The sequence below is a fragment of the Brachyistius frenatus genome, unplaced genomic scaffold, assembly GCF_029030835.1.
Source record: "Brachyistius frenatus isolate BFR_SWC_R1_liver_20210118 unplaced genomic scaffold, ASM2903083v1 Contig_117, whole genome shotgun sequence".
Lineage (NCBI taxonomy): Eukaryota > Metazoa > Chordata > Actinopteri > Embiotocidae > Brachyistius > Brachyistius frenatus.
The window spans coordinates 1062540-1076829 of NW_027210716.1; the positions used below are offsets into that span (position 1 = coordinate 1062540).

Below are 14290 nucleotides of genomic sequence, written 5' to 3' on the forward strand. Positions count from 1 at the left end.
TTTACTTTGAAAACTATCCACATGTTGTGGAATTATGCTTCTTTAGATCAACAACTCACTCATGCGGTCTTTATTGTTTACACATCAGCGTTACCTGTTGGTTTATTACTTGTAAAGTATCTCAAGTTATACTGAAAGTAGTGAGTGACCTGACGTTAATGAAAACATAAACAACCAAGATTGCTAGGACTGGATTTCACGAGGAAAAAACTGTATATACAAAGATAAATGCAGTGTATAGTAATAATATATCATTAAATACAAAGCCTATAATTTATGTTATATAATAGCAAAGAATCTCCTGCTATCTTTCTGCATATTTGTCAGCGTCATGTCTTTACACGTCCATCTGGTTGCAACATTGCAGTCAGAAAATAACAGTGCATCTGCTTTGTGGAGTTTCCTTGTGCTCCTCACAGAGTCTCATCCTGACTTGTAGAGCTTCCACATACTGTTTGTTGTATGTTGGCACAGAATACAATGCAAAAAACCCCCGTCTTAACTACGAGTAATTTCATCTCACATTAAGTCGTAATGCACTGTGCTGAAATTACTTGTTCTTTTGGCAGAGTCGACGGTGGTGTGTGGGAGCTCCTTTTTCTCCTGCACTCGCTCACTTTTTTCACTGCTTTCTGTTTAACTTCGGTGCAGCTGTGCATCTGCATCAAGGAAAGCATTTATTTCCTGTTTTTATCCAGCTACATGAACTCAGACATGCCTTCGATTACATGGTTATATGTATGTCCAAGCAGTAATTTGTAGTCCTGAAAGAAGATGGATAAAGAAAAAAGAGTAAAAACAATGAGAGTTAATAAAAAAAAATTGTTACAAAAAAAAAAATCGAACATCCAAAAAACATAAAAATATCAAATAGGTGCTCTCTGCCCATGAAAGCACTACCATGGGAAGAATATTACTCTCAATTAAGGGGAATAAATCAAAAAGTTTTGAAGAGCAGGCCCTCTCACACACATCCATTCCACATTTAAAGATCCGCCTCCTGGAGGGGCGCCTCCCATCCCCAGGAGAGTCCAAAAGAAAAGGAGGATTGCTTCTGCTCCTCAGCTATGAGAGCTTGGATTAATAAGAGCATGTTGTCATAAGAACAGCTGGGACTTGCTTTAGCCCAAGTAAAGCAAGCAAGTTGCCAAAGATTTGGACTCAGTTCGTGGGTACAACCTCCCTGTGGCCACCCTCTGCCATATGATATAAAGTCCGGCTATAACTTTTCTCATTCAGCACGATTATCCCAAAACAGTGCAAATACACTCCTTTTAACTTGCCTGTTCATGTGATGGGTGTGTCCAGGAAAAGACAGTGTCACGTTTTTAGAACGCAGAAAACAGATATGTATATTTTCCCCAAACAGTCGTAATGAGGGTGGCAGTGTGGCTAACAACCTATTCCCACTATAGGAGATTGTGTTTGGTTATGTCATGAAATGGCTCTTTCTGAAAGCTCTGACAAGAACCACTATGAAAGCAACAAAAACACAGTAAATAGAAAATACACAAATAGAAAGTGTCGGAGTTTGGTTAGAAAATCTTGGTTAAAAATGAACATGAAATTAAATGTATTAGACTTGTAGCTGTGTGGTCCTGTACAGTAGTTTTGTGTGGTTTTGTGTAGTGTGGTTTGGAGTGTGTGTTGCATGCTGGTGTCTCGTGACAATTACTGACACGTGTTTGTTGTCTCAGATGCCAATTTGTGTTTTACTCCACTATGCTAGAAGGTGCCACTCTCTTAATCTGGTTTCTCTTTTTGTTTTTGTTTTTTCTTCCAACTGTCAACCCTCTGCACTGGCAGAGCATCTTGGGATTGAATTTATGGGTATGGAACAATCCATTTTGATTCTCAGTCCTAGCATAGTTTACTGCCATGTCCTTCATTTTGACATGCTCCTGTTCCGTCTGTGATGTGACCTGTGAATCATAACGTCCCTCGATTAACTGATCGATCCCTCGACCAATCATACCATAACTTATTAGAATGACAAACTCTCAGTCAATGCAACTGATCCTCCATCAAACATCATTAACATGGATGTAATCACCTGTCAAACATGTGCAATGGAAATTTCCTTTTAACTGAGTTTCTATTTTCCCTTTTGGTCCTTGGTTCCTCATTCCATCTCTAACAAGCATGTCATGTTTGTAACTACCAGATATCTTTTCTTAGTGTTTCTTTCTTTCTTTCCAACCTTGTTGGTCTCATCCCTTTAGTGTGTCTGTCTTTTTCCTTTGATATGCCATCTCGTTCTTTTTATTTACATGTGATCTTGCCCATGCTTCTTCCATCACCCCGTCGTTAGAATAGCTGAAATGTAACATTGAAGTATGTTAAAGTGTGTTACTAGTTTTAATTTTGCTTTCAGGAGTAAATGCTGTGATGTGAGCATGCAATGCTACATTAAGAACATACAGTTTGTCTTCTATCTGCCACCATTTCCATCCTCTTTCATTGTTAGCTCTTGTTTTCAGCCACCTTTTCCAGAAAAGTGCTTTAGTGGTTGAGAGTATAGAATAAAAGATGGAGGCATCTCTTCAGTGGTTCATACAATTACACAAATACATTAATTTGCTGGACCATGCACCAATATAATTTCCTTTGTTTAAAGTTATCAGTAGATAATCAGCAATATTACCTGTTTACTGCTGTATATAAACAAACTTCAGTGAATTATGCTTGGTGTCAGACACTTGACAGAAATTGGTACGCTAATGGTAAATGGCCTCTGGTGAATGAAAAGAGAAAACCACAGATTGAAGGAGTTGCACAAATGCAATTCATTTTTATTACATTATTTATCAGGGGCCACACTGCCTCTTTGCTCCATCATTTTCCTCAGGGAAAACAAAGAATCTACCTCAACCTCATGTAAGCTATTCTCTGGAAAGAAAGAGCATTGATCATATTTATCATATTAATGATATTTCGTTCTGAAATTCAGTTGTTTTATCAATTATTATTAATAAAATAAGATCTCATTGTTGTACTTACTAAATACCTGAATAGATGAACACTTCTACAATTGAGAGAGTCAGGGCCCATTAAGGACTTATCAAAAATGTTAAACATTGCACAGGGCTAATTCCCATGTGCACTAATGCAATAATGCACAGTTTATAGGTTTTACTGGTCATTAATGTAAGGCCTGGACCTTTATAGTATCATATAATTTGAAATCACTTTGATTTTTAGGAAACACAGTTGCTTAATATATTAGTCTATATATCCTACCCCAACCTACGCTACCTTACTGCAGCACAAGATCAGCAGCATCTGTTGTATTTGTGATTATATGAGAGGAGAGGGTTGAGCGTGAAGTGAGTTGTCAGGGAACTGAGGATGACGCTTCATACTGTTCAGGATTTAGTCACACACAAAAAATAAAGACGTGTAGATGCACAGTGGAAAAGTGGGAACCACGGCCACATTGAAGACGCTAATTTGTCTTTCCTGTCATTTCTCTCTGTGTGTGTGTGTGTGTGTGTGTGTGTGTGTGTGTGTGTGTGTGTGTGTGTGTGTGTGTGTGTGTGTGTGTGTGTGTGTGGGTGTGGGTGTGTGGGTGTGATGTTGACAGAGGCAGAGGAACTCTACCAGAAAAGAGTCCTGACAATCACGGGTATTTGTGTGGCGCTGTTGGTGGTGGGCATCGTGTGTGTGGTTGCCTACTGCAAAACCAAGTAAGTTCTGCTGAGAAATGGATTAGCTCATGATTTTAGCACATGTAGTCATTTTACCCCCGTACTTCATAAAAAAAAAAAAAAAAAAAGCAGTTTACTGTATACTGTGTTCCTGTAACATTGTAGGTGGAAATAATAGATTACAGTATTTACTGTCTTAAAATGTGCTTGTTTTAATAGTGTTTTATATTAAGTAAAAAGCTTAAAAAGAAAGGGAATTTTCTCAACAGGAAACAAAGAAAGAAGATGCACAATCATCTGCGACAAAACATGTGTCCAGAACATCCCAATCGTAGCCTAGCTAATGGACCCAATCACCCAGGACCTGGCCCAGAGGAAATCCCGATGGTAGATGTATGTTTCTGAGAGGATTACTGGCATTATTACACAGCACACACATACTCATGTACACCAAATAGATTTACGTTTGTCTGTATTTTTTTTCCACATACCTTCATCTGTCAAATCATTTTTTTTTCTCCCAAAACAGTACATATCAAAGAATGTCCCTGCAACTGAACGAGTCATACGTCCTGCAACAGAGGGATCGTTCCCTTCCAGTCATGCCTCTTCCAGATCTCACAACTCTTCCACGCGAGTCCATTCATCAACTCACAGGTAAGTCTGCACCATTGTACGTAAAAACACATAGACACACACCAAATGATAGAGTCACTGGGTTAGTCAAGTCAGTTTATTTATTTACAGAGCACATTTAAAAAACATGAATTTCTACCGGAGCCTTTTACACAGAGGGTATTATGTGATTATTTTATGTATTGATTACAATGTGATATAAGGATATGTTTAGAATAAAGAAGTGTAGAATATATGAATAAATTCACAGCACTAGGAATCTCGCTGCTACAGTTTGAATGGTTTTAATTTCCTCAAGTGAGCTAAACTGTAAAAAAAAAATGCTGACAACAGAGTTACAATTAATAATTTCACCAATGTTTCTTGCATGAGATTTTTACATTCAGTAACAGAGGACTTAAGATTGTTGATTGTGGTGTTGGAGTAGTCTGCTCAGTTGAAGATATGGACCTCAGTTTTCTTCCAGTATTGGAAGTGCTATTGTGTAACCTAAAGCCTGACTGAAAACTGTGTCCAGGATTCTAAATTACATTGAGAGAAACTTTTTCTTGAAAACTCATCCAAGAATCTTGGCTAAAAACAAGAGACTGGCCAGTAATTAATACAAACAGACAGATACAAGTTGGGGTTTTGATTAAAGGATGTATGACAGCATGTTGAAAGCAAGGTGGAGCATATACATTGATCAGGGAGCTATAAATTGTTGACGAAATACAAGGTTCCTTAATTTGATGTTTAAGTATGAGAACAAGTTTCCATAGGTGAGATAATATGTGTCAAAAGAGGAGGGATTAGATAAAAGCTGATGAAGAGTGTGATTTTAACGGATCATATTCTAGTTGGTTAAATGCTCTGCCTCTATAAGAAGCGGATTGTACAGCTTCTTTTAGGCGTTCTTCTTTTTGACAAAGGGATGGGAAAAAAAGAATCACTGGGACACACTGCGGGACGTGTGCGTGTTAACACCTTTTTTTTTATTTGTCAGACATGAGGAACGGACATGGAGCCTGGAACATTCTGACAGTATCCTCTCGGACTCGCCGGGAATGATGTCATCATCCGTGGGGACCAGTAAATGCAGCAGTCCTGCTTGCATGGAGGCACGGGCACGGCGCGCTGCTCACTGTGGTTACTCTGACCCCCATCGGCCGGGGCTGCAGTACGGGGACTCCTTCGACTCACTGGGAGACTCTCCGCACAGCGACAGGTGGGAAGCAGGCCGGTGCGGCTGATGTAGCGCTGGGTTTGTCATGAACATTTTGAGAAGTTTCCTCTCTCTGCTGATTCTCTCTCAGCCTCGAGAGGCCAGTCAGGGCACTCTGAGAGACTCAGTGGAAACTGACACACAGCAGGCATGATGATGAAATACGCTCAGGTAGGCAAGAGTGAGAAGCAGTGCTTATTTCAATGGGAATTGTGAGAACAGCAACTGTAACATTATTCCCTGACCAGTATGTCATTCTAACTGGCTAGTTTGCCCTTTGACTTTATTTGATTTTATTCACGGAACCGTGCGGTATCTTGTGAAGTACACTTGTTTGCCATTGTGCCCACAGTCCCATAAAAAAATATATATAAATTTCAACAATGTCACAGAAATAGGTCAATCAATCAAACAAAAAGTATTCATATAGCACTTTTCATACAGGTTAGTCCAGTTCAATGTGATTAACTGGTTTTTTGCTGAGGTTAACAAAAGCAAGAGGAGAAGCAGAAAGAAGCAGTCTGTCAGATGTGAAGAAATAGAGCTATCATCAACTCTGCTGAAGTCTATATTTATCCTCCACATATGTATTTACTGGAGACAGAGACATAAATCTTCTAATGTGACTTGGGGCAAGACAGCATACAGCCTTATTTCCCAAAATGTTGGACTGTTCCTTTACCACGAGCTAAAACATGACGGCTCAAACTGAATAATGTGCTTCCACATGCTCTTTATTCAAGAGGTGTATTTCAGTAGTACTCAGTGTCATCCATGACCTAAATTTGAGCTTGTTTTTTTAAATACCTAAGATAAACTCCCTGATTTTGTTTTCGAGCCCGATAGTGACCCCCCTCAAAATTCCCCCATGACCTCCCTGCTCGCTGCTGATGTTTTGAATTCCAATACAATTCACCACTGAGGATCCATCACTCAACAAGCCCACATTAGCAGTGAAAGGAGGAAATTTGGGAGCATGATTGGTCTCTACTGTATCAACACAACTCCTATAAAAACAAATGGTTAGGTATGGTTGCTAATAGACCACATATTATTTTTCTAAGGAGGGAAATTATGGCTTAGTTAGATGAATGAAGATTCAAGACTCCGCTTTTAAACTTTGAAGCAATGTGTTAAAGGTTTTTCTACATGAAAATGTCCTGCTTTCTTATGGTTTCACATTTGTTTCAAGTCTTCAGAATCACTTATTAACTCGGTTACTATTAGAAATGTACTTTACATGTACATGGTGATACATGTAGATGAATGGAACTTGTCTAGTGGACGGTCTGATATCTGATATCTCACTGATATTACATTTAATAACAAAGAAAAGTGGTCACATTGTCACATGAAATTTTCAGTGTTGCAAAAAACAAGTGTTTTCTTTGTAAATTTGTAAAATGCACACAGGTCACAAGCATGAAGCCTCCTATATTTTCACTATATATATATATTTTTAAGTTGTGCACTCCAGAAGCATCTAATGGATCGGTAAGCATATTGACCTGCGATAATGTCAAGCAAAGATGAACACACTGCTGCCTGCCTTTTAGCTGAACATGGGTCTATTAACTGTACTTAACATTCAGGCTTATCAAATATAAACTGTGAACAGTTGTAGACTTTTTAACATATTAACTAAATCTAAAACTAAAGTTCTGTGCGGTGATATATGGCCTGCAACTGCTGCAAGATGCATACCGGACGTGTTGTCCAGATTCATTCATGCTTTAACCACTGAGCCAAAATGAAAGTAATGTAGCAAGAAGGCTCCTAAAGAGGCTGAAACTCCCTTCTAAAGCAAATGGCAAGCAAATCCAAGTAAAAATGGTTGAAAACTAATCAGACATGATCGATTTTTTTTTTTTTTTTAATGTGCTTGAGTTCTTAAGATACAGCATGCATGTAGGCATGAATAGGCATGAATAGGCCCATAGCCACTGTGTTGTTATGCAGAGCCAGATTGCCTAACCAACATCCCCTCAGAGTCATTCCAGGTAACAAGTACCTCTTCCATCATGGAGACAGCTTCTGCATCAGCTGAATCAGCAGTGTTGTGGGAATATCTCGGGCTTGTGTCTCACATGGCCTGTTTTCTAGTTCCCTCAAGGCAATAAACAGACACTCCATACACTCTGGTCAAAAATGTTCAGCGCCAGGCATAAACCCTGAGTTGATCTTCAAATGTATTGACGTGAATGTTTTAATTGGTTTTTGATTATCATATAAATGTAGGAACAACACCTACAGATTTTTTTTATGTTTCGGCAATCCAGACGATCCAAATTTGGTTTTTTGGGAGTTTAAGCTTTAAAGCTTGATATTGACATTGTACTTTAAGAACCAGATTTTCAGAGCTAGCATCTAACAGTCGTTCGTGGTTTTGCATCTTTAAGATCCTCCAAACTGGCTTCAGCATTCACCCATGGTGCTCACATGACTATAGGACATGACTGAGCAGAACTACCTAAGATGACAACGATGATAACTTTTAAGTTGTGCTATACATTAACATGCTAATGCCTGAAGCCAGTCATCTGTGACAAACAATACTTAATAAATGAGTAAATTTTACTTTAATTATTTGACTAACTTAAAGTTGGCTGTTGGGCAGATTGGTCCAGAGCCTAGTGGTACTAAGGAGGACAGTTAAGTCCTCATCCAGTTAACTCCTGGCTACAATTCCATCAGACGTTCAGATAAAGCCAAGTGATCATCAAAGAACTGATGCAAATGTTATCAATAAAATTAATATCTGTCAGAGTTTGCTATGTAGAACAGTGAATGAGAGAGTTTAAATAATGCTTCCAGAAGCCTACAGCAATGAAGCAATGAGCTTTGCGAGGTTATTTGAGTGACATTCACATTTCAAGAGTGGCCGAACATCATTGTCCGAAACCAAAAAAGGCACATCAGGTCAGACACGCAACCAGGTGGTTTTTCTTTGACATTTGCAAAGTTGTGACTGTGAATTTGTCTCCTGGGGTGACTGTCCACACCGAGTTGTACTGTGATGTTCTGAGGTGTCTGAAGGAAAACATTCGGTGCAAACGATCCGAACTGTGGCGAGATAGCACGTGGGTTGACAACATGCCTGTTCACGGCACCTTGAAAACTAAAAAAAATGTTTTTTGCCCACAACATCACAATCGTCGCTCCCCACCAGGCTTACTCGCCTGATTTTGCTCCCTGCTGCTTCTCTTTGTTCCCCAATAATTTGGTGCAAACTTTGATGTGTGCTCTCTGCTCAAGTTTCAGGTGCGTAAAAAAAAAAAAAATCACAAATGGACCTGGACCACTACTCACAAAAGCATGTGTCCCTCAGGTGCTGATTTTGATCAAGTGACGAAACTTAAGAGTATTCGCTCACGAAGGTTATATCTTCTCAGTGCACGTCATGATGCTGTGCTCCGTCCGCGCACAAAATGAGCAGTCTCGGAACTTATTGATCCACCCTCGGCTATTGTACAAATCGACAACATTAACAAAAATAGGGGATCCAGAATAGATCCGTGGGGGACGCCCATGGTTGCATTAATCTACCATGAGAGACATTTCTGTTCTTACCTTGCTAAGCAACTGAATTTGCGAGATCGCAAGAATCCATTTTGTCAGGCTTTGAGTTTTGTACTTGTGGTAAAACCACTGTGGTTTGGACGAATCAGTGTTCTATGAGAAATTACTGTCAGCTGTGGGTGTGGTTTAGGTGTAATGACAGTCCTTGTTCATTTGAAAACAAAAATGACCTGATTGGTGTAAGTTAGCCTGTGATAGATGGTGACAGACATATGGTTCATCCAATTACTTATCCAAGTATTTTTTTTGGTGAAAGTGCCTACCATCTTTCAAACAGTTTCCAGGGACGACTTCTCGATGTAACAAACCATCTGGTGCGTCAGGTTGTTTCAGTTCTGCAGACATAAGGAAAAGCAATCTGAGCCGTACTTGAGTATCAAATGTACTAACACAAAATGATTAACTACAGTATATTAAATACTGGTCTGCAGAGGATCGCTGGAACCAAGGTACACTCTTTCCAAGTAATTTGGGAAAAATGTCTATTTATGAAGATTATGCCCAGTATGGAAATCTATATGACAATCTCAGCCAAATATATCTATGGAAAAATCATTATTTCCATGAAACATTAAATGTAAATTCCGATACAACTCTGTGTATTCACGTAACAAAATGCCTATGAAACATCCAGTCTGCTTTTTGTACACCTTATTTCTCAGCTTATTCTTTGTTCTCTAATTAACTATAACCTCCCTTCTGTATTTACCACAGATACGTGTCAGCCCTGACAACACCAGCCCGCCTCTCCCCAGTGGATTTCCATTACTCATTGCCCCCGCAGGTGCCTACCTTCCAGATCACATCCCCCAATGCCAGCCATGCCATGTCGCTCCCTCCTGCTGTCCACAATCCCTACCCTCTGGAGGATGACCAGCCTCTGCTGCGCCGCTACCAAGTGCCCCTACACGATGCCCAGTGTCAGGAGCCATACCGGCAGCAACGTCGTACCTATCTAAATGACAGCAGGGGCAGCCTGCCCTCCAGCCCCTACCGGCTGGCTGAGGACGAAGACTATGAGACCACCCAGGAGTATCTCTCCTCTCGGGAGCAACCAAAGAGAAGTGGGTCCAGTGGAACCGGTAGCCGGCGCTGGCGGAGATCCAGACTGAACGGCCATGTGGCCCCACGGGGATATGAGGCATCTCGGGACTATGGGTCTCGAAGCTGCCTAACAGATAGTGAGTCAGAGGAGGACGGTGAGAGCACGCCCTTCCTCAGTATGCAGAACATGAACGCCGAGCCTTCCACCATCTACAGGCCGGTGGACAGTCGGACTTCTCACTCGTCAGGGCGGCACAGTGGGCATGGGAACATGCATACGAGACTCACACATTCACGCTCCAAACCGGACAATACACCCCATTAAAGAGTGATAATGAACCAACAAAAATCAATATAGTATAGACCTGCATCTATAAGAAATATTTTTATTTTATATAACTGACAGATATTCTAAACAAATGAAATATTTATTTTCATTTTAGCAAAAGTTGTCTACTAGTTAACAGCAAAGACTTTTTTATAGGGAAAACTCTATTTATATGTACATTTTGATTTACAGCATAAAAAGACGTGCCAGTTTTTTCACAACGTAAAAAATAGAGTAATATTGTGGTGCCTTTTGCTGTATGCCGATGCCGGAGGGCCAGTGGAGGTTTTTGTAGCCTTTCTTATATGGACGCCTCATTTTTTATACACATTTATGTTTGTTATTTCCTCTCTGGTTTCCTGTTTCACTTTCTTTCCAATTTGCATTCTTTGAGAAGTCTAGCCCCACTGGAGTATAACCCCTTCCATATCACGCAATATAAACCACTTCAACATAAAGTGTATGTTTACATTAATATGATTCGCCTGTAGGGTTTATGATTTGGGATCTAGTAGGACGCCTGATAAACACAGTGTGGATTCTTTTTGCCCTCTGCCCAGGAGAAAGAGAGAGAGAAAGAGCGTGAGAGATTGTGTTGGCTGTGTGTGTGCGTAAATGCCTCTATGTGTGTGTGCGCGCATGTTAGTTTGCTTGCATGCATTTGTGATTGTTAGATGAATTTCATTGTTTGTTGTAGTAACATCAGATGTGTGGGTCTACTGGTGTCTCAGGAGAGCTGACAGTAGAGTGTCTCAGAGGTTCCCACGGTAGGGTTATATCAGAACAGTGACCCGGAGTGTAGGCGGACAGGTGAGGCTGCTGTCGGGTTGTATGTTATGCAGGTCATTGCTTGATGTGTTTACAGCTATTCTGCCCCTTTCCCAGCCTGCCCCATTTACCCTTTTTATTTCCCAGCAGGTTTCCCCTCATGTTCGCCTGGTATGAGGCCAACAAACACTGAGCCGCTTGTCACAGGGTGACCCCTGCCATCAGAGGCGGTGGCAAAACAAAAAAGATTGCATCTGTTTTCACTCAAATCCGCCCCCTACTCCCACGCCTCATCATCCTTCTGTGTCCATTCTGTTTTTGTGGCTCGTGTTAAAGGCCACACAGTGTCTCAGGATTTACACATGCTCCCCCTCCACCTTAAACCCCTGTTCACCCTCTCCCTCAACTTTAAGGTCTGCCTAAGACTAAGGTTCTCAGATGTTGAGGACCTACATGTAAACATACAGTCTACCAGTTCCCTGAACACTCCCGTACAGAGAAAAAGAAGGAAGCAGCTCAGTGGAGAAGAGTGCAGGACATACTAGACAATATAAATGAAATAGCTGTGAAACTTTGGAGGACCATACAATGCAAAAATATGCAAACTTTCTATTTTGCTGTTTGATTACATCATTTTCTAAGAGGTGACTGTAGTGTGTTGTGTGTTTAAAAAAAAAACTATGTGATGCCTATAGTGTAGAATGAAATAACATGATACAAATGCATATTTACCTGAATTATTTTTTAAAGCCATTATGCAGCCATGTATCAAGTTGTCAGCCTTTCTTGTTCACTTGCTCATGTCCATTGAATGACTGTGTCCATGGATTATTTTATCACTTGGTTTGGACCACTCCACTTTTACATGCACACTTCCAAGTAATGTCAGATAGCTCCAAATAGTGTCTCCTCCAATAGAACTGTGTACTGCTTTGTCTTGTTGACAGATCTAGTCTGTAAATGATAATGATTTTCAAAGGGGAACCAAATCATTTAAGCCCTTTGTCCTCCACTGAAGGAAATATTTAAAAGATATTTCAAGAAATGTCACAACTATTAAAAGTGACTCGCTGAGAAGGGACAGCTGATGATGTCTCATCACTGTTGGTATGTTTCTACTCCTTGTCAAAAAAAAAAAAAAAAAACAGAATGCTGAATAATAATCAGATGATTATTGATTTTAAAAATGTCTTAAAAAGATTGATCTGCAATTCTAACTGCTCTATGGTAAATGCACAGTGGTATTGTTATAGAGAATGGTAGCTGGTCACACCTCAGTCACACGTTGCAGATGTTTCATTGAGTTTCTCACCTCTGAGTCTAATTTTGTATGTCTGGAAAATGCAAAAGAAGACACTGCACCTCTAGTTTAAATGTGATACTCCCTTCACTTTGCCAGTCCTCTCACCCAATTGAAATGCTACCAGGCACATCCTGCCAGTTTCTTCTGTTTAATTTTATGACCCCCCCCTCCCCCCTCTGCCTCCCCTCCCCAACCCCACCTGACCCCACCCTCGCTTGAAATGTTTGAACACCTCTCCTCTGCATGTCCTTGTGGTCAAGGTTAGATGGGTGCATGGTAAAAAAAAAAGCAGCAGACAATTCTTTTCCAGTCAGTGAAAGTGTATTTCATTTAACATTCAGCAATAAAAAAGAACCTTTTCCCCCCATGTCATTCCTGAAATATGCTAGAAAAAAAAAATGCGAGATTGTCATAGATTGTAAAATAAAATGAAAAATGAATCCACCTGTTCATATGAGAAAATAAATCTTTATTCATATCATTTTACGTTGTAGTTATTTCTGAAGAAAGCTCCGCTCTGCATTTTGATTCATCTTTTATCTTGGCTTACGGCTGGACTCGCCTGGCAAGCATATGATACACAAAGTGTCTCAGGAGTGCACTCATAAAATCTGATGGTGAAATAAAACCTGTTTAATATGGTGATTGGGGGGTTATAAATTATAACAAAACTGTTTTTAGATGGTAGTTCTCCTCTCTAAAGTGATAGTTCAGAGAGTCAGTGCCAGACACACAAATCTTGCGTGAGACCTAAACATAGTAAAACGTATGTAACTATTTCAAAGGGAAAAAATATGGGGCTGTCTCAAATTACTAATAATTTTTTTTTATATGACTGTAACTAAAATTGTGATTTAATTCTTGATTGGTTTTGATGAATGTAATTATGCAGAAGGATCTTTTAAATGATGGTGTGTCTTAAACATTAAAGCATATTTGTATTAAAATACAGTCTATTATATATACTTTTTTTTTTTTTAATCGTGAATGACAAATTGACAAATATACATATCATATGACCATAACCTCAATAAATCAACTTCAGTTCAATTTAGCTCAAAGAAGCTTGTGGTCAATCTGATCAAGATGTTTATGTCACATTGTAGTTTATAACTTTCAAGGGTTTTTTCCCCTTTTTATCACATACAGAAAAGTCCCACTGACTTGTGAAGTTTATCTGATGCAGTAGCACATGTACACCACTAGATGGTGTCATAACAGAAAGATTTCGAAGTCTTGAAAGACCCATATTGTAACTTTCTAGTGCTTTACTTATAGTCCTGACATTCTTATTAGTATATTTTTCTAGTTTTCAGTGTCAAAAGCCATTTCAACAGTACTCTCAGTGGGGCTCTTCTGAGAACAAACTGTTTTTAGTGGGTGTTCAAAAGGCTCATTCATATTAATGAGCATTTACTCTGATTGGATAACTATTTTCTGAATGATGACTGACAAGTGATGGACTGTGGATCCCCAAACTTACTGGCAAACATTACTTTATCAGCAGAGAAGTAATGGCAGCGCTATCAGACTCATTTGAACTGGATTCAGACCCCGATTCGGAGACGGCAGACGACAACCAACCATCTTGTCAACCATGCTTACAAATGAATGTTACAGAATGGTAAATAAAGTTTTTATCAACTTCCATCATGGGCATAACCATGGCCTTCTTGGGGTCCCAATACTGAGAAAATACCAATCTGGGAAAATGGGTATGTAGCCTAACAGCCATAGTACAGGCATATTGCTATATTTAGGTTTGTAGGTTTCCCAAGTGG

General features: G+C 39.7%; 1 protein-coding gene across 3 annotated transcripts in view; it reads left to right on the forward strand.

Annotated features, from left to right (window-relative positions):
• nrg2a (neuregulin 2a) overlaps window positions 1-12990 on the forward strand; it is a 70637-nt gene extending 57647 nt beyond the window's left edge. For all 3 annotated transcript variants that reach the window (XM_069713342.1, XM_069713340.1, XM_069713341.1), the window contains exons 6-11: window positions 1807-1830; window positions 3584-3686; window positions 3917-4040; window positions 4177-4304; window positions 5269-5490; window positions 9781-12990. In XM_069713342.1, the coding sequence (XP_069569443.1) occupies window positions 1807-1830; window positions 3584-3686; window positions 3917-4040; window positions 4177-4304; window positions 5269-5490; window positions 9781-10435 (1256 nt within the window). In that variant the 3' untranslated portion in view covers window positions 10436-12990. The remainder of the gene's footprint in view (window positions 1-1806; window positions 1831-3583; window positions 3687-3916; window positions 4041-4176; window positions 4305-5268; window positions 5491-9780) is intronic.
• The last annotated feature ends 1300 nt before the right edge of the window (window positions 12991-14290 follow it).